Source organism: Schistocerca serialis, chromosome 8 (genome assembly GCF_023864345.2).
Source record: "Schistocerca serialis cubense isolate TAMUIC-IGC-003099 chromosome 8, iqSchSeri2.2, whole genome shotgun sequence".
NCBI lineage: Eukaryota > Metazoa > Arthropoda > Insecta > Orthoptera > Acrididae > Schistocerca > Schistocerca serialis.
This window is the reverse complement of record NC_064645.1, coordinates 507,954,770-507,974,912: the sequence shown is the minus strand read 5'-3', so window position 1 is coordinate 507,974,912 and position 20,143 is coordinate 507,954,770. Positions and strand designations below refer to the sequence as shown.

The 20,143-nt window shown below is 40.2% G+C and overlaps 1 protein-coding gene across 1 annotated transcript in view; it reads right to left on the bottom strand.

Moving 5' to 3' along the window:
- The window catches only part of LOC126417096 (lipase member H-like), a 45,728-nt gene that overhangs the window by 14,286 nt on the left and 11,299 nt on the right, over positions 1-20,143 (bottom strand). The window contains exon 3 of the mRNA XM_050084991.1: positions 9,325-9,461. Coding sequence (XP_049940948.1) covers positions 9,325-9,461 — 137 coding nt within the window. The remainder of the gene's footprint in view (positions 1-9,324; positions 9,462-20,143) is intronic.

Genomic DNA, 20,143 nt, shown 5'->3' with positions numbered 1-20,143 from the left:
GATGCAACATAGTTCTGTCACATACAACATTTTAATAAGCAGTGTACATTGATAGATGATTAATCCTACTGGATATTGGCCTAATATCATATATTACCTTCCTGTAATGAGAAACTGCAGATTCTTACCATGTAACTATAGAGCCATTGCTGGTCTGTATACAACTGAATACACTACTGGCCATTAAAATTGCTACAACATGAAGAAGACGTGCTGCAGAAGCAAAATTTAACCGACAGGAAGAAGATGCTGTGATATGCAAATGATTAGCTTCTCAGAGCATTCACACAAGTTTGATGCCAGTTTTGACAGCTACAACATGCTGACACGAGGAAAGTTTCCAACCGATTACTCATACACAAACAGCAGTTGACAGACATTGCCTGGTGAAACGTTGTTGTGACATCTCATGTAAGGAGGCAAAATGTGTATCACCATATTTCTGACTTTGATAAAGTTCGGATTGCAGCCTATCGCGATTGAGCTTTATTGTATCGCGACATTACTGCTCGCGTTGGTCGAGATCCAATAACTGTTAGCAGAATATGGAATCGGTAGATTCAGGAGGGTAATACGGGACGCCGTGCTGGATCCCAACAGCCTCGTATCACTAGCAGTCAAGACGACAGGCATCTTATCCGCACGGCTGTAATGGATCGTGCAGCCACGTCTCGATCCCTGAGTCAAAAGATGGGGCCGTTTGCAAGACAACAACCATCTGCACGAACAGTTTGATGATGTTTGCAGCAGCATGGAATATCAGCTTGGAGACCATGGGTGCGGTTACCCTTGAAGCTGATCATCACAGACAGGAGCGCCTGTGATGGTGTACTCAACGACGAACCTGGGTGCCCGAATGGCAAAACGTCATTTTTTCGGATGAATCCAGGTTCCGTTTACAGCATCATGATGGTCGCATCTGTGTTTGGCGACAACGCGGTGAATGCACATTGGAAGTGTGTATTCATCATCGCCATACTGGCATATCACCCAGCGTGATGGTATAGGGTGCCATTGGTTGCACGTCTCGGTCACCTCTTTTTCGCACTAATGGCACTTTGAAGAGTGGACGTTACATTTCAGATGTGTTACGACCCGTGGCTCTACCCTTCATTCGATCCCTGCGAAACCATACATTTCAGTAGGATAATGCATGACTGCATGTTGCAGGTCCAGTATGGGCCTTTCTGGATACAGAAAATGTTCGACTGCTGCCCTGGCCAGCACATTCTCCAGATCTCTCTGGTCAATGGTGGCAGAGCAACTGGCTCATAACAATACGCCAGTCACTACTGTTGATGAACTGTGGTACCGTGTTGAAGCTGCATGGGCAGCTGTACCTGTACACGCCATCCAAGCTCTGTTTGACTCAATGCCCAGGCATATCAAGGCCATTACTACAGCCAGAGGTGGTTGTTCTGGGTACTGATTTCTCAGGATCTATGCACCCAAATTGCATGAAAATGTAATCATATGTCAGTTCTAGTATAATATATATGTCCAATGAATACCCATTTATCATCTGCATTTCTTCTTGGTGTAGCCATTTCAATGGCCAGTAGTGTAAACGTTTGGCAATAAAGCATTGATATCTCACCCAGGTCCTCTGGTATTTGCAGGAAGAGGATCATTGTGAGCAACTATTTCTACCATGGCCCACATAGAGTCATAATGGTTGCTTATAATGGTTAGATCATTGTTTCTACATCTTCTATCTACATGACTACTCTGCAGTTCACACTTATTTTAGTGCTTGGCAGAGGTTTCATAGAACTACTTTCAAACTATTTTTTGGGCATCTGACTCTCAAATAGAATGTGGGAAAAATAAAAATTTAAATGTTTCTATGCAAGATCTGATTTATTTTATTACAATGGTCTTTTCTCCAAAAATAGTTAGAAGCCAGTAAAATATTTTTAATTCAGAGGAAAAAACTAGTGTTTGAAATTTCATGAAAATATCTCACAGCAATGAAAAACGGCTTCCCCAGGACTACCACCCCAACTCTTGTACCATATTTATGACAATCTCTCCACTATTTCACAATAGCACAAAATGTGCTGCTCTGTTTGAACTTCCTAGATGTCCACATCACTCCTATCTGGTAAGTATCCCATGCTACACAGCAATACGCCAAAAGAGAACAGACAAGTATAGTGTACCAGTCTTTTTGGTAGATTTGTTGCATCTTCTAAGAGTTTACCAATAATATCCTCTCCAGAACATTTCCTAAGCAACAATTCCAATTTAAATTGTTCATAACTGTAGTACCTAGGTATTTAATTGAATTGACAACCTTTAAATTTGTGTGATTTATTGGTAACTAAAATCTGACAGTTTGTAAATAACATGGTATTGACCTAATAAAATCTGAGTGTTCTTCATAAAAAAGTAGATGGATTTTCTTCTCAAATAACCTCTCATTCATGTAAGCAGTAAACAGAGGTTGCAAATTGTGTCTGTGCAGCATTAGCAAACACTTTCTATCAACTGATGTATGCAGAACAGTGATTCCCACTGTTTCTGTGACCATAACCCATTAATGCAATCAGCTATTAGCCAGTACCCCATGCCCTCTTCCATGCATCCCTCCTTCACCCCACCATTATCAACATTAGTGCCTAACTAAACTTCATGATGAAAGATAAATGATATTTAGGGCATTGTATTAAATCATGAACTAAACGTACTTCTAAGATCATACAAAGATTATGTGAACTTGCTCCACTTCCAGCAGCAGTTTATCGTAGTTCACTGGAGCAACAAAGAGTACCTACTCACTGGACAAAGTACAGGTTGTTTCCATTTTCAAGAATGATCATAGGACAGATGCACATAATTATATTCCTGTATTGTTGACATCAATCTGTTATAGAATTATGGAACATGTTTTATGCTAAAGAATTATGACAGTTTTGGAAAATGAAAATTTCCTGTATAAAAATCAACACCAATTCCATTAACAGAGATCTTGTGAGACTCAGCATGTTCTGTTCCTCTATGAGCCTCACATCACCGTAGACAATAGTGCCATGTTCCTTCACTTCAGAAAGGCATTTGACACAGTTCTGCACTGCTATATTGTGAAAAAAACTACAAGCTTACTGAATATCAGACCAGATTTCCAACTGCTTTCAATACTTCCTTGCAGAATGAACTCAATATGCCACTGTTAACAGAACAAAGTTGACACATCTAAAGATAATTTCTGGAATATTCCAAGGAAGTGAGATGGGATTGTTACTGTTTACAGTGTATATAAATTTTCTATTAGAAACCATCAGAAGCTTTTTAACACTGTTTGCAGATTATGCGATTGTCTACAAGAAAGTAGCACTGCCAAAAGACAGTATCGATTTGCAGAATGATCTACACAGCATTGATGAGTGGTACAGACTCTGGCAGTTAATAATGAGTGTACACAAATGTACAAGGGGCATTTGAAAAGTCCGTGCAAAGTCCGAGAGATGGAACCACCGGCGTGAATCAAGGTCATGCTTAGTTAGTAGCATCTTTGGAAAGAACACACACTAAGTTTCAGCCATATTGGTTTATTCCTTTGTGTTTGGCATTCGCGTGAATCAAGGAAGTAAAGCAATTGTCAAAAAATGGACAAAAAATAATTTCGTGTGGTGATTAAACATTACTTTATGAAAGGCAAAACACCTCAGGAGACTACAGGGAAAACATAAACATTATGGTGACTCTGCACTTCGATAAGTGGTTTCAAAATTTTCAGAGTGGCCATATGGGCACAAGTGATACTGAATGTTTCTGATGTGATTATGGCCATACAACAGGAATTAACAGACTTTGAAAATGGAATGGTATTGGAGATAGATGCATGGGACATAGCATTTTGGAAATCGTTAGGGAATTCAATATTCTGAACTCCAGTGTCAACAATTTGGTGAGAATACCAAATTTCAGGCATTACCTCTCACCATGGACAACTCAGTGACCAAAAGCCTTCACTTAGTGACTGTGAACACTGGTTTTTGCACAAAGTTGTCAGCGCTAACAGACATGCAACACTGAGTGAAATACCTGCAGAAATCAATGTGGGACATACAACAAATGTATCCATTAAGACAATGTGGCAAAATTTGCATTAATGGGCTATGGCAGCGGATGACAGACACAATATCACCTGCAGCACCTCTCCTGGCCTTGTGGCCATATCAGCTGGACCCAAGATAACTGGTAAACTGTGGCCTGGTCAGTTGAGTCTCAATTTCAATTGGTAAGACTGATGCCAGGGTTTGAATGTGATGCAGACCCCACGAAGCCATGGGCCCAAGTTGTCAATGAGGCACTGTGCAAGCTGGCAGCTACTCCTTAATGGTGTGGGCTGTGTTTACATGGAATGCTCTGAGACCTCTGGTCCAACTGAACCAATCATTGACTAGAAATGATTATGCTCAGCTACTTGAAGACTATTTGCAGCCATCCATGGACTTCATGTTCCCAAACAACAATGTCATGTCTCTGGGCCACAATTGTTTGCCACCGGATTGAAGAACAATCTGGACAATTTGAGTGCATGATTTGGCCACCCAAACCACCCAACATGAATCCCTTCAAACATTTATGGGGCATAATTGAGAGATCAGTTCATGCACAACTTCCTGCACCGGCAACTCTTTCACAATTTTGTATGGCTATAGAGACAGCTTGGCTCAATATTTCTGCAGGAGACTTCCAGCAACTTGTTGAGTCCTTGCCATGTCAAATTGGTGCACTACGCGAGGCAAAAGGAGATTCGACATGATATTAGGAGGTATCCCATAACTTTTTACCTCAGTGTACTGTCAAATGTTTTCAAAACTAAGTTGGGCCATTTAGCATGGATGGTAGAAAGTAGCAGTTTATTTCTCATGTTTCTGAAAAGATTGAAATGTTAAAAATTTCAGTTCTCATCCAACTGAAATCCTAGGCAGCATAATTTTATTTAGAAGGTGCAGAAAAAGTTCATTCCCTGGTATCAAATGGCTTAGAGGGTAAGGATAACAAAATAAGAAAATGAGTAGAACATTTATATGAAAGTATCTCCCAACCAACTTTCACATGAATGTTTTGTTATCTTTCATGGCTGTCAGCCATTATTTTCTTACATATCTAGTAGCTCCTGCATTAATTTTTTACTTATAGTGCCAGATGTTTATTGTCTGTTGATAATAATAATCTTTTCTAGAAATTACTGTTCACAGTTATGAAATGACCATGGCTGACCACTATTCTGCTTCTGCTGGAAAGTAATATCTTCAGTGTAGTATTCATGGCATAAATGTGGGATCATTGACTGAAAAATGTCAGAAATTTGAAGAATAACATGATGGAACCACCAAGAGCTGCTGCAATATCTGTTTGAAATAGAAGCAGAATGCCCATTTTTCTGGACTTTGCTGTCATGTATAAGATCAGAGATATTTCGCTGTTGATTTTACTTTTGTCCTGCCACGCACATTTCACAGAGCCTTGAGTGGTTGTATTTCTTAATTAATGAATAAGACAATAAAAAGGGAAGTTGTCATCTACCTGTATAACACCAACATTGTTATACTAGGTGTGGTCCTCAGTGGTGGCTGATGAAGAAAGAAGATGATGGTGCACTTTGCTCACAAAGGAAAACATCAACAAAAGAGAGAAAATCAGTACATTGCTCATGTTTTTGTAATGCCTGATATAAACAGACCACTCACTTGTGTCACTCCTGCATCTACTCATAATAAAACCAAAAGGTGTACACAGAAAAAGTATTACTTGTGCAGAATAAAAGGAATTAAAATCAACTGCAGCTCTATGTACTCAAACAGTTGTATGTATGCCTTACTAACCTTTATCAGCAGGACTGATGCTAATGCCACTCGATTTTATCTCTGAATTTGGATGTGGTGGTGATCACTTGTAGAGGAACTCTATTCCTCTTTCCCTCATATTTGCAAATCTTTCAATCACTCTTTGATTGAAGTCTGCAGTTCCTAAAACGAGGTCTCATTCAATACAGAGCATCGTGAGTGCTGATAGTCTTTCTTGGTCTATAGTATTCCTCAAGAAGGTTTTGATGCGTTTCAGCGAAGAAAAACAATGTTCTGCTCCTGATGTGGTCATTGGAATTGTAATTATTGCTTTCAGGAGCTTCACAGATTTGCTCAGTGTATCACAAAGATTATTGTCTGTTATGTAATCCAGAGAGCTCAAAGCTCCACATGTGCTTTTGAACTCCTCTCTTCCATAAATAACAGAGAGTTCTGTTTGAAGTTCTTTGCTTCCAAAAACGAGTAGCATTCAATAGTAGCTCTGAAAGAAGTTTCTGGAAAACTGGAAGAGTAAGTAGTTAATTTCTCTGGTAGAAAGAGAGAGACTGCAAATAGGTGTCCAGTGAACTTGAATCTTTCTTTTGCCTCATAACTTATGTCATCACGTACTTCTTTTGCATCCCGCAGTGGATTACACATTGCTGCCATCTTCTGTTCTCCCTCTTTTATGGTACTCATGTAAACCTGTTGAATTTTCACTCACTCCTTCCCTAATGATTGCAATTTCATGCTCAAAAGCTGTCAGCTGATTTTGTGCATAAGTTGGGTCAATATCCCTTTCTTGTAGCTGGTTATACAAAATATCCACATGAATCATGATTTTATGAAAAAATGAAAGCCAAAAAATGAACTTTTCATCCCCCAAAATTGTTACTAAGCCACAGGCTTGCAGGGTCGTGTTCTCATTACACAGTTTTTCCCCCTGGCTCATATTATTCATGCACATGATTATATCTTCCCTATGCTGGAAAACAGTGTTGATGCTCCTTGACTGAAAATTCCAATGAGCAAGCACTGAATGTGGCAGTTGTTTTCATACTATTTCATCGAGAACTGCTGTTCTTTGAGGAGATGCTGAAAAAAAGCTGCAAAGTCCCGGGAGTTTAGTGAAGAATATTCACACATTTTTATTAATGGAAGCAGCTTTAATCATAATGAGATTCAACTGGTGGGCATAAAATGAATGTATGAAGCATTGGGAAACTTTTCCTTAACAAGAGCCTGCACGCCACGTGACGAACCACTAATGACAGCTGCACCATCATATGTTTTTGCTATTAGCTTATGTGGACAATTCCCCAAATGATTATTTATCTGTTCTATGATGGACGTTGCCAAAGCTTGGGCATCATTCTTTTCTGGTGCTATGAAGTCCCAAAATCTTTCAACTGGTTTTCTGTTAATGATGTACCTATATACTATAACAACCTGGAAAACACAGGCTATGTCACTGCTCTCATCAGCTATTATGGCCAAAAACTCAGCACCCTTAATTTCCTTTCTAATTTCCTCTTGGCAGACTGGAAGCATGCACTGGAGGAGTTCATTCTGGGTGGCTTTTGAGGTTCTTTTGAAAACTGTAACTTTCTCTAGATGCGATTTTAATACAGAGTCTAATTCTGCACTAAAATTAATCAAGGAATGAAAAACACCAGGACTGGAAGATGATTCAGTCTCATCATGTCCTCTAAGGGCAAGTTCCAACATACCACAAAAATGAATACATTTAATAATTAGATTCAATATGTACCTATTATCAGAAACTTTTTGGTTGTGTAATGCCACGGACCTTCTGTACCCACTGCCTAATTGGGTAGCTATATTTACATTGCTCAGACTTGCCATATTCAAAACGTTATTTACATGGGCTGAAGAAAGCTCATGTTTTCTGATATTGTCATGGAGGTGTTGAATGTCACAGACTCCGTGTTTGGACCATGAAAGATCTTCTCCAAGTAATAATCAAGGAAAACAAAATAAGGCATTTTTCGTGTCACAGCCACACAGCCATTCATGCTTGTTGTACAATTCAGAGTTAAATTTCCTATTGAATTGGTGACTTTTTGTTTTAGCGATTTGCGAAATTTTAAAGCAGGAGTCGGCCTACCTAGCCTCTTGATTTCTAATTTTTCTTCAAACTTCTGTGAACTGAAGAGTTCAGAGAGCAATGAAATTACCTGATTCATTATTTCACATATTCACTTGTCACTTGAGCCTCAAAATTCATTGTAGCACATGCTAAAATAACTAACAAAACGCACAGGAAATAGTTCGCTCACAGCTACAACTGAGCTGGTAAGGTGGCGTGAGAATCCCGCTTTGTTAGAAGATCCGATAGTTCCGTTTCCCTTCCTGCAGCTGGCAGGGTGGCCCGGGTGAGGTGTTTATTCACACAAGGCCAGCATATGAGTACAGTGTTGCCAAGTGTTGCCCCCGCACCCCCTCTGAGACACCCAAGTATGCGTTTGCAGCCACAGTGCAACCCCCTGTCGCTGTCGGCACATTCCGTCCAACTCCACAGCGTTCGGCATTTGGAGCCCTGGCATTTCAAAAGAGATAAACGGCGCACTACTTCTCCACTAGTATAGAATGCTCAGAAGGCAAAGGCAGTTGTATAAAATTATTCCTTGGGGGTAGCACAAACCTGCAAACCTATACAGGAGCCACCCCTGATGGTCCTACTGGAGATGGTATGCCCTTGTGTTCCTCTGATTTTTAAGCTGATTTAGCCAGCCAGTTAGGGAACCTACAACTTAGTATGGACTCTGTATCATGGTACAACTATATTTTTTCCACACACACAAACCATTGCGAGATTATTTTACATAGTAGAAAAGGATGCTTGAGTTATATTAAATATTTTTTATGCATCCCTGTTATAATTCAGATGGCAGATTGAGTAGCACAGTGACAAGCAAGCCCCAGCCAATTATTTGTTGAAGCTATCTACAAAAAATGTAGGATTTTCTACAGTTTGTTCGATTCAAAATATATCTGTACTCATGTAATTGCTTGAAACGTCCTGATCTTTTCAGGCTCACAATATCAGTACATTACTCACACATTGTGAAAGTGCACAGTCATCTCTGAGGTTCATACTGATTGCATTTTCAACACTAATACGACTTTTGGCAGTAGGGAGATAAGATTATTGTATCATGTCTCTTAATCATACGCAAATGATGAATATTAAATATTGTTAAATAAAAATTTGGTTACTTAAAATTTTATGGGCTCATTTTACATAATCATTTCTAGCATTTAAATAAATATATTTTCCTAGCTTTTATGATTACCATTAAATGGACTCTAATTTGAAATTGGCATAAGGCTATCAAATGAAAAAAATTAAAATGTTTTAACTGATACAATGTATATCCATATACGTGTTGGACATTTACATTAGCATTATGGCCAGCTTTTGTTTTTGTGTACATCTGGTGCCAACTGATAACAAGAAGCACTTTTCTATGTTTACCTGATTCTGCTAAAAAATACTACTTACCATTACGTATTGCCACCAAGTTGTCCTCACTAGCTAGCCACCCATGTATTGCAAATCTTGTGGGACGTGAAGCACTGAAGGAACCAAGAGAAGAGGCATCTCCAATCGTCACATACTGGGGACTTGTTGGGTTTGACCTTCATGAAATGAATATCAGTAATGCATTATCTTATCTGATACTGAAGAAGCCTCTAAGTGTTGTTCAGCTGTATAACTGAAGAAAGTAAAATTTATTTATCTGTTAATTTGTCAATTGCAGAATTGCATAAACTTATACTTCAAATAATCCATGAAAACAGGAAAGATTAAATTAAGGAGACTAATCTAAAAACAAATATAGCATAGTAAACTGAGAATTCCATAAAGTTCATCATGAACGACACTCACCATTTATATGGGAGGAGTGAGTAATACAGTAAGAAAACGTTTGTAACTGACTTACTTTAACCAAATCACCCATAAATGTTTATTGCTACATTAAATTAGTATTCCAGAATGAAATTTTCACTCTGTAGTGGAGTGTGTGCTGTTATGAAACTTCCTGGCAGATTAAAACTGTGTGCCAGATGGAGGCTCAAACTCAGGGCCTTTGCTTTTGCAGGCAAGTGCTCATTCTGGAAACATCTCCTAGGCTGTGGCAAAGCCATGTCTTTGCAATATCCTTTCTTCCAGGAGTGCTGGTTCTGCAAGTTTCGCAGGAGAGCTTCTGTGAAGTTTGGAAGGTAGGAGATCAGTGTGCGATTTGCAGGGGGGGATGGGGGGGATTTCCCCCCCTCTGCATCAGACCATCCCCTCCTCTGGTTTTAGTTTATGCATCCCAACCTGGGATGTTTATTTCCCATGCACTGGAGTAAAACTTTACATATCATTTAAATTTGTGGAGCCGAACACTGAAAGTTTTTAATAAGTCTTACTATTAATATTATTAATATGTTTCAGTTTTCTATCATCAGAATAAGTACAGCTTTTCACAAATGTGCCTCTACTTTTTGAATTCCCCTCATATACCTGTATATAGATGATTTTGTAAATAAGATTTATGTATAATGTACTTTTAAAGATATAACAAGGGATGGCTTTTCTGATAGTTCATACGTGTGAATAGTGAGTTTCGGCATTAACATCTATTTATAAATAGCTGTTTAACCATGCGTAACACCACGGTCCAAGCTAGTAACGTATATAATTCTACTAACCCCCTAAGACATCCCCCCCCACTGGTAAAAGCACAAATCGCACCCTGTAGGAGATGAGGTACTGGTGGAAGTAAAGCTGTGAGGACAGGGCATGAGTCGTGCTTGGGTAGCTCATATGGTAGAGCACTTGCCCTTGTAAGGCAAAGGTCCCGAGATGGATTCTCGGTCCGGCACCCAGTACTAATCTGCCAAGAAGTTTCAACATTAGTATTGTTTATGCCACTAAAATCGTATGTTCCTGGATTTGCTATCAGTGATCAAAAATGACATTATATGAGTGAGTTATTCTAGAGATGGAAGAGTTACCAACTTCAAATAAAATGCTGCTCTTCTAATGTTAATTGGTTAAGCTGTCCATAGTATACTTGTTTAGCTACAAATCCAGTAGTGTCTGGAATTTTTTAGCTCCAGACACTAATAATAATACCCTAATTGTCACCAATAATTACACTTCTGACAAGCTGTTTACATACTAGCTAAATATTTATATCTCATATATTATAAAAATGTAGGGTTCCATATCTCCTTCTCAACAACTGGATTCATTTCAACCAAACTTGGTACACCTATTACTTTCCATCTAAAAAGCAGCACTCTGGGGTTAAGATTGACTTGCCTCTCAAATAGGTGGGAATGGGGCTGGGAAATAAGTAAAACACACTATGTGCAAATATCCAGAACATATTCATCCAGTATCTGAGAATGAGAGCACTTAGCAACTTGCACACATAATTGCAACCTTTCACAAAACTTTTTCTCGCTGACACCCCCACAAAATAATTGAAGGAAAAAAGTTTATCACTTAATATATTTTTGCTGTTCTTCCAGTAATACTGCTGCATCAGGCACAATGTTTTAATTTATTACTTCTTTACTTCTTGCAGTAATACTTCTGCATCAGGCACGATGTTTTAATTTATTTCTTCTTTACTACTAACCCCATTCACAGCACACTCTGCAGGCAGTATCCAGATGTACCACTGAATTTACCTGCAAAATTGTGTCATTGTGCAACACATAGTTCAGGAGATTTGAGGTTATAAATGTTAAGATGTGTAAAAAAGAAAATACTACATCAGGGGTGATGTTTTAAAGTATTACTTCTTAACTAATAATTCCATTCAATACACATTTTACAGACAATGTCCACATATATGACTGAATCATTGTACACCACATAGTTGAGGAGATATAACATCATAAACAGTAAGATGCATGAAAAACTAGGTTTTCTTAAAACAGAATGCGAATTACTCAGACTATACTCATCCAATGCTTTATAATAAGAGCATTTAGTGACTCCCAACGCACTTTAAACATAATTTCAAACATTTCCTAAACTTTTTCTGACTTAACATCATATATTTAAAAAGGTAACTCATTTTCAATGTAATCAGTAGTCTGAGGCTGTTTTATACAAGGGGATTTGATTATTTAAAGAATCAAGCATTTACCAGTACTTACTATCTGGAAAACAGCACTGTGGGGTTAAGACCTACCTACATAACACAGGGATAAAAATGAAAAGGTGTGACATTCATGAATAGCTTAGGAACACCTGGAGCAATTTCAGCCAAAGCTGTTAGGTACAAGCAGGATCATATTTAGGCATGTGCAAACGTGTGGAACTACACAGGGTGGCAAAATTTTGGGGCTGGCAGAATGTTGTCACCAAAAATTTATTTTTTTAAGTATAATTTTAATGTCCATTGCATTAGCATTCAGTAATTTACTGGTAAAATGTTGTTTTACTATGAGACCATCTGTATAACATCTGCCATGTACAAGCGCATTAATCCTGTAGGCTACAGTAAGACATAGCTCCCCACATAACTGTGTATCCTACAAGATCTCGCATGTAGCACACTGTACAATTCTTTATTCAATCTAAAAGCAAATCAAAATGTAATTAACTTAATTACAGACCACTGATGATGCTTTACCTCAATAAAGCAAAATGTGCATGGTGCAAAAATCAAGCATTTTTGTAGTTGCAATGACAGAACAAAAATACCCTCAAGAATTCTTCATTCATTTGTGGTTATGATGGTGTCATACACAACACAACATCATTCCACATGGTTCTCAGCTTAAAATTAAAGTATGTAATTCATTTATTTAAGTTCACTGCATTTTGGAACAGGTCAGTTGAATGGGATTGTAACAAGTATGTTGGACTGATTAAATTTCACATTTAAGTGAGCTAATTTTGGTATAGGGTAGTGATTTTCCTTGATTTTTACCATATATTGTGTCCAAATTTGATGTTTCTGTGGCAGTTTTTCAGTAAAAGGGGCTATTGAATTACAGTATTTATTTTATTGTACACTCCTGGAAATTGAAATAAGAACACCGTGAATTCATTGTCCCAGGAAGGGGAAACTTTATTGACACATTCCTGGGGTCAGATACATCACATGATCACACTGACAGAACCACAGGCACATAGACACAGGCAACAGAGCATGCACAATGTCGGCACTAGTACAGTGTATATCCACCTTTCGCAGCAATGCAGGCTGCTATTCTCCCATGGAGACGATCGTAGAGATGCTGGATGTAGTCCTGTGGAACGGCTTGCCATGCCATTTCCACCTGGCGCCTCAGTTGGACCAGCGTTCGTGCTGGACGTGCAGACCGCGTGAGATGACGCTTCATCCAGTCCCAAACATGTTCAATGGGGGACAGATCCGGAGATCTTGCTGGCCAGGTTAGTTGACTTACACCTTGTAGAGCACGTTGGGTTGCACGGGATACTTGCGGACGTGCATTGTCCTGTTGGAACAGCAAGTTCCCTTGCCGGTCTAGGAATGGTAGAACGATGGGTTCGATGACGGTTTGGATGTACCGTGCACTATTCAGTGTCCCCTCGACGATCACCAGTGGTGTACGGCCAGTGTAGGAGATCGCTCCCCACACCATGATGCCGGGTGTTGGCCCTGTGTGCCTCGGTCGTATGCAGTCCTGATTGTGGCGCTCACCTACACGGCGCCAAACACGCATACGACCATCATTGGCACCAAGGCAGAAGCGACTCTCATCGCTGAAGACGACACGTCTCCATTCGTCCCTCCATTCACGCCTGTCGCGACACCACTGGAGGCGGGCTGCACGATGTTGGGGCGTGAGCGGAAGACGGCCTAACGGTGTGCGGGACCGTAGCCCAGCTTCATGGAGACGGTTGCGAATGGTCCTCGCCGATACCCCAGGAGCAACAGTGTCCCTAATTTGCTGGGAAGTGGTGGTGCGGTCCCCTACGGCACTGCGTAGGATCCTACGGTCTTGGCGTGCATCCGTGCGCCGCTGCGGTCCGGTCCCAGGTCGACGGGCACGTGCACCTTCCGCCGACCACTGGCGACAACATCAATGTACTGTGGAGACCTCACGCCCCACGTGTTGAGCAATTCGGCGGTACGTCCACCCGGCCTCCCGCATGCCCACTATACGCCCTCGCTCAAAGTCCGTCAACTGTACATACGGTTCACGTCCATGCTGTCGCGGCATGCTACCAGTGTTAAAGACTGCGATGGAGCTCCGTATGCCACGCAAACTGGCTGACACTGACGGCGGCAGTGCACAAATGCTGCGCAGCTAGCGCCATTCGACGGCCAACACCGCGGTTCCTGGTGTGTCCGCTGTGCCGTGCGTGTGATCATTGCTTGTACAGCCCTCTCGCAGTGTCCGGAGCAAGTATGGTGGGTCTGACACACCGGTGTCAATGTGTTCTTTTTTCCATTTCCAGGAGTGTATTTGAGTACTGAACTTGCACATATGCTTTGTATTATATGTTATTTAAATACTTCGTTAAATTTAAAATTCATATTAATAATTGCAGAGTGTTACTGTAAGGTAGTTCATAAATGAATAGCAATGCTGAATTTTAGAAAGGGGGTTGTAAAATAAATTATTGCTCATGGGCATCACACACCCTAAATACTGCCCTTGGGTAAATGACTTGTTACTTGTATAAAAATACTGTGAGAATAAGAGTCCCCTCTACCACGAGAAACAGGGCTGTGGATAAGGAATGGTGGAGAAAAAATTTTTGAAACTGACTTTCTGGAGTTTATGTCCTGTATGAAGTTGACTTTGAGTACTTCTGCAGAGAATCAGGCATATGAGTGTGTAATATATATGGGGTAGTCAAATGTAAATGGAACACCTGCCACAACAGAAACATAGAACAGTTCTATTCAAAAGTAATCACCACATACATTAAGACAATTATCCCAATGGCAGATGCGACGATCAATTCACGGTTTATAGAACGCCTCTGGCCGCTGGTGGATCCATAACAGTACCCATTCTTGTACTTCTTCATCTGACTGAAACTGATGCCCATGCACATCTTTCTTCAGGTCACCAAAGATGTGAAAACCACATGGTGAAAGATGCGGGCTGTACAGAGGATGTTGCAGTGTTTCCCAACCAAACTGCTGAAGCACAGTCTTTGTCTGATTGGTGGTCTGGGGGTGAGTGTTATCATGCAACAGGATGATTCCATCTGGAAAGATTCCTGGGTGTATAGACTTTATGAGACATCACAGTTTCTGTAAAGTGTCCTCCTAGTGCTGCACATTAATTATGGTATATGCTTGAGGATCTTGACAAGCAGAGGGCCATTGGAGTTGAAGAAGAAGGTCATCATGATCATTCTGGAACTTTCATGAAGAGCTTTGGATTCCTTTTGTGGGGAAGATGTGTGATGTTTCTGCTGTTGGCTTTGTCATTTGCCCTTGGGCTGTCCGAATGCTGTCAGATGAAATCATCTTGTAGCATGATAACCGCTGCTTACACACTGCAAATCAGACCAAGGCAATTTGGTTGGGAAACACCTCAACACGCCCTGAATCTTTCACCATGTGATTTTCACATCTGTGGCGAGCTCAAGAAAGAAAGTCATGCATGTATGTTGGTTTCAGTCAGATGAGAAAGTGCAAGAGAGGGTGCAGTTGTGGATCCATCATCAACAGAATTGATCATCTCATCTCCCAATGGGATAAATGACATAAAGCATGTGGTGATTACTTTTGAATGGAATTGTTCCATAGTTCTGTTTTGGTCAGTGTTCAGTTTTCATTTGACTTCCCCCAAATGTCACGAACGCATATGTTCAACAATTCCTCCTAAGCTTCTGGGTCAATTTCAGCAAAACTTGGTACACATTTTACTTACTTGAGAGAGGAGGCAGAAGATGGACAGAGTGATATTTGGAGGAGGAGGAGAGATAGAGAGGAGGAGGCTAAGAGCAGAGAGAGTGGGAGGAAGAGATGGGCAAAGACAGGGGACATGGAGAGATAGGGTGAGAGAGAGGGGGGGGGGGGAGGAGGTGGATAAAGAGAGGAAGGATGATGATGATGTTTTGCTTTTGGGGTGCTCATCTGAGCGGTCATCAGTGCCCGTACAAGTCCCAGTTTTTACACAGTCCAGTTTTTACACAGTTCAATCTTGCCACTGACACAAATGATAATGATGATGATGAAATGATGAGGACAACACAAACACCCAGTCCCCAGGCAGAGAAATTCCCCATCACAGCTGGGAATTGAATTTGGGACGCCACGATCCAGAGGGAGCAATGCTAGCCACTAGACCATGAGCTGCAGATGAGAGGAAGGAGGAGGAGATGACAGAGAGAGGAGGAAGGAGGAGAGAGGAGAGAGGATGGAGTTGGGAATACTAACAGAAGATTGGAATAAATAAATACGCAGACAACATAGGGTTTCTCAGGCTAGTAATCTACAAAGAGTAGGGAACCAAGTATGAGGCATATATTACTTAATACCTCCTCATTTGGTGAATAGGTTTATTCCTGTGTCCAGGGTTTTTAAAGGGAGCCTCTGTTGCTTATTAGTCAAGAAAAGACAGGCAATCACACAATAACTTTATAAATGGCACTTGAACACCCTGATCAATCATGAGAAATATTCATACGATCATAATTGAATTCCATCTGCTCATTGTGTTGTCCATTCAGTACAAATGCCTGAAATTTTGAGAACAGAGTGCCGTTGCTCACAGTAGTGTCACTTACTCTGCTTCTGACTATCAACCACAAAAGTATTTTACCTGCACTATAATAGCATAGAATTTGCAAGAGTATTCTGCGAAAATTTTACAAAGAGGCAGATGGGCTAGCCAGTACCCATCCCCAGGAGGCAGAACTCAGCACAGCTGATAATGACAATGTAAATGAATGCTACCTTTTGAAACAGCATGCAGTATTTTAGATGACATAGGTGGACTAGATAATTTGTCTTTTTCCACAGATATTAGATGTTTTTGTTTCTACTGACAGACTACTTCATAATTTACAATAATTTTATAAGTAGTTTAATTTCATTACTTGAAACTCATTTATATGGATGCATTTTTATACCACTGCCTATTTGGCCGGGAACTAACAACATTCTGTAAGCTGTTAAGTAGACTGTTAATGGCTGTCTGCCTGGAGCCTCCATCATTGATCAGAATTTGATAAATCTGAATAGTCCAAATTTGGGCAATAAATGATTCCATACTATATTCATCAATAATATATTGTAATAAATTGTGCTAAAATTCCCTAATACTCTGAGTCTGCAGCATCTCTTATTAATCAAGCTTTTAATTACTTTTTAATTTTTGGGCTATGTCTTCCTCCCCACCATGAACCATGGACCTTGCCGTTGGTGGGGAGGCTTGCTTCCCTCAGCGATACAGATAGCTGTACCGTAGGTGCAACCACAACGGTGGGGGATCTGTTGAGAGGCCAGACAAACGTGTGGTTCCTGAAAAGGGGCAGCAGCCTTTTCAGTAGTTGCAGGGGCAACAGTCTGGATGATTGACTGATCTGGCCTTGTAACACTAACCAAAATGGCCTTGCTGTGCTGGTACTGCAAACGGCTGAAAGCAAGGGGAAATGACAGCCATAATTTTTCCCGAAGGCATGCAGCTTTACTGTATGGTTAAATTATGATTATGGTGTCTTCTTGGGAAAAATATTCCGGAGGTAAAATAGTCCCCCATTCGGATCTCCAGGCAGGAACTACTCAAGAGGACATCGTTATCAGGAGAAAGAAAACTGTCATTCTACAGATCGGAGCGTGGAATGTCAGATCCCTTAATCGGGCAGGTAGGTTAGAAAATTTAAAAAGGGAAATGGATAAGTTAAAGTTAGATGTAGTGGGAATTAGTGAAATTCAGTGGCAGGAGGAACAAGACTTTTGGTCAGGTGAATACAGGGTTATAAATACAAAATCAAATAGGGGTAATGCAGGAGTAGCTTTAATAATAAATAAAAAAAAATAGGATCGCAGGTAAGCTACTACAAACAGCATAGTGAACGCATTATTGTGGCTAAGATAGACATGAAGCCGATGCCTACTACAGTAGGAAAAGTTTATATGCCAACTAGCTCTGCAGATTATGAAGAAATTGATGAAATGTATGATGAGATAAAAGAAATTATTCAGGTAGTGAATGGAGACGAAAATTTAATAGTCATGGGTGACTGGAATTCGAGAGTAGGAAAAGTTAGAGAAGGAAACGTAGTAGGTGAATATGGATTGGGGGTAAAAAATGAAAGAGGAAGCCATCTGGTAGAATTTTGCACAGAGCATAGCTTAATCACAGCTAACACTTGGTTCAAGAATCATAAAAGAAGGTTATATACATGGAAGAAGCCTGGAGATACTAGAAGGTATCAGATAGATTATATAATGGTAAGACAGAGATTTAGGAACCAGGTTTTAAATTGTAAGACATTTCCAGGGGCAGATGTGGACTCTGACCACAATCTATTGGTTATGAACTGTAGATTAAAACTGAAGAAACTGCAAAAAGGTGGGAATTTAAGGAGATGGGACCTGGATAAACTGGAAGAACCAGAGGTTGTACAGAGTTTCAGGGAGAGCATAAGAGAACAATTGACAGGAATGGGGGAAAGAAATACAGCAGAAGAAGAATGGGTAGCTTTGAGGGATGAAATAGTGAAGGCAGCAGAGGATCAAGTAGGTAAAAAGACAAGTGCTAGTAGAAATCCATGGGTAACAGAAGAAATACTGAATTTAATTGATGAAAGGAGAAAATACAAAGATGCAGTAAATGAAGCATGCAAAAAGGAATACAAACGTCTCAAAAATGATACCGACAGGAGGTGCAAAATGGCTAAGCAGGGATGGCTAGAGGACAAATGTAAGGATGCAGAGGTTTATCTCGCTAGGGTTAAGATAGATACTGCCTACAGGAAAATTAAAGAGACCTTTGGAGAAAAGAGAACCACTTGTATGAATATCAAGAGCTCAGATGGAAATGCAGTTCTAAGCAAACAAGGGAAAGCAGAAAAATGGAAGGAGTATAAGAGGGTCTATACAAGTGCAATGTACTTGAGGATATCATCATCATCATCATCATCATCATCATTTAAGACTGATTATGCCTTTCAGCGTTCAGTCTGGAGCATAGCCCCCCTTATAAAATTCCTCCATGATCCCCTATTCAGTGCTAAAATTGGTGCCTCTTCTGATGTTAAACCTATTACTTCAAAATCATTCTTAACCGAATCCAGGTACCTTCTCCTTGGTCTGCCCTGACTCCTCCTACCCTCTACTGCTGAACCCATGAGTCTCTTGGGTAACCTTGCTTCTCCCATGCGTGTAACATAACCCCACCATCTAAGCCTGTTCGCCCTGACTGCTACATCTATAGAGTTCATTCCCAGTTCTTCTTTGATTTCCTCATTGTGGACACCCTCCTGCCATTGTTCCCATCTACTAGTACCTGCAATCATCCTAGCTACTTTCATATCCATAACCTCAACCTTATTGATAAGGTAACCTGAATCCACCCAACTTTCACTCCCATACAACAAAGTTGGTCAAAAGATTGAACGGTGCACAGATAACTTACTCTTGATACTGACTTCCTTCTTGCAGAAGAGAGTAGATTGTATCTGAGCACTCACTGCATTAGCTTTGCTACACCTCGCTTACAGTTCTTTCACTATGTTGCCATCCTGTGAGAATATGCATCTTAAGTACTTGAAACTGTCCACCTGTTCTAACTTTGTTCCTCCTATTTGGCACTCAATCCGTTTATATTTCTTTCCCACTGACATTACTTTCGTTTTGGAGATGCTAATCTTCATACCATAGTCCTTACATTTCTGATCTAGCTCTGAAATATTACTATGCAAACTTTCAATCAAATCTGCCATCACAACTAAGTCATCCGCATATGCAAGACTGCTTATTTTGTGTTCACATATCTAAATCTCACCCATCCAGTCTATTATTTTCAACATATGATCCATAAATAATATGAACAACAGTGGAGACAGGTTGCAGCCTTGTCTTACCCCTGAAACTACTCTGAACCATGAACTCAATTTACCGTCAACTCTAACTGCTGCCTGACTATCCACGTAAAGGCCTTTAATTGCTTGCAAAAGTTTGCCTCCTATTCCATAATCTCGTAGAACAGACAATAACTTCCTCCTAGGAACCCAGTCATACGCCTTTTCTAGATCTATAAAGCATAGATACAATTCCCTGTTCCACTCATAACACTTCTCCATTATTTGCCGTAAGCTAAAGATCTGTTCCTGACAACCTCTAAGAGACCTAAACCCACACTGATTTTCA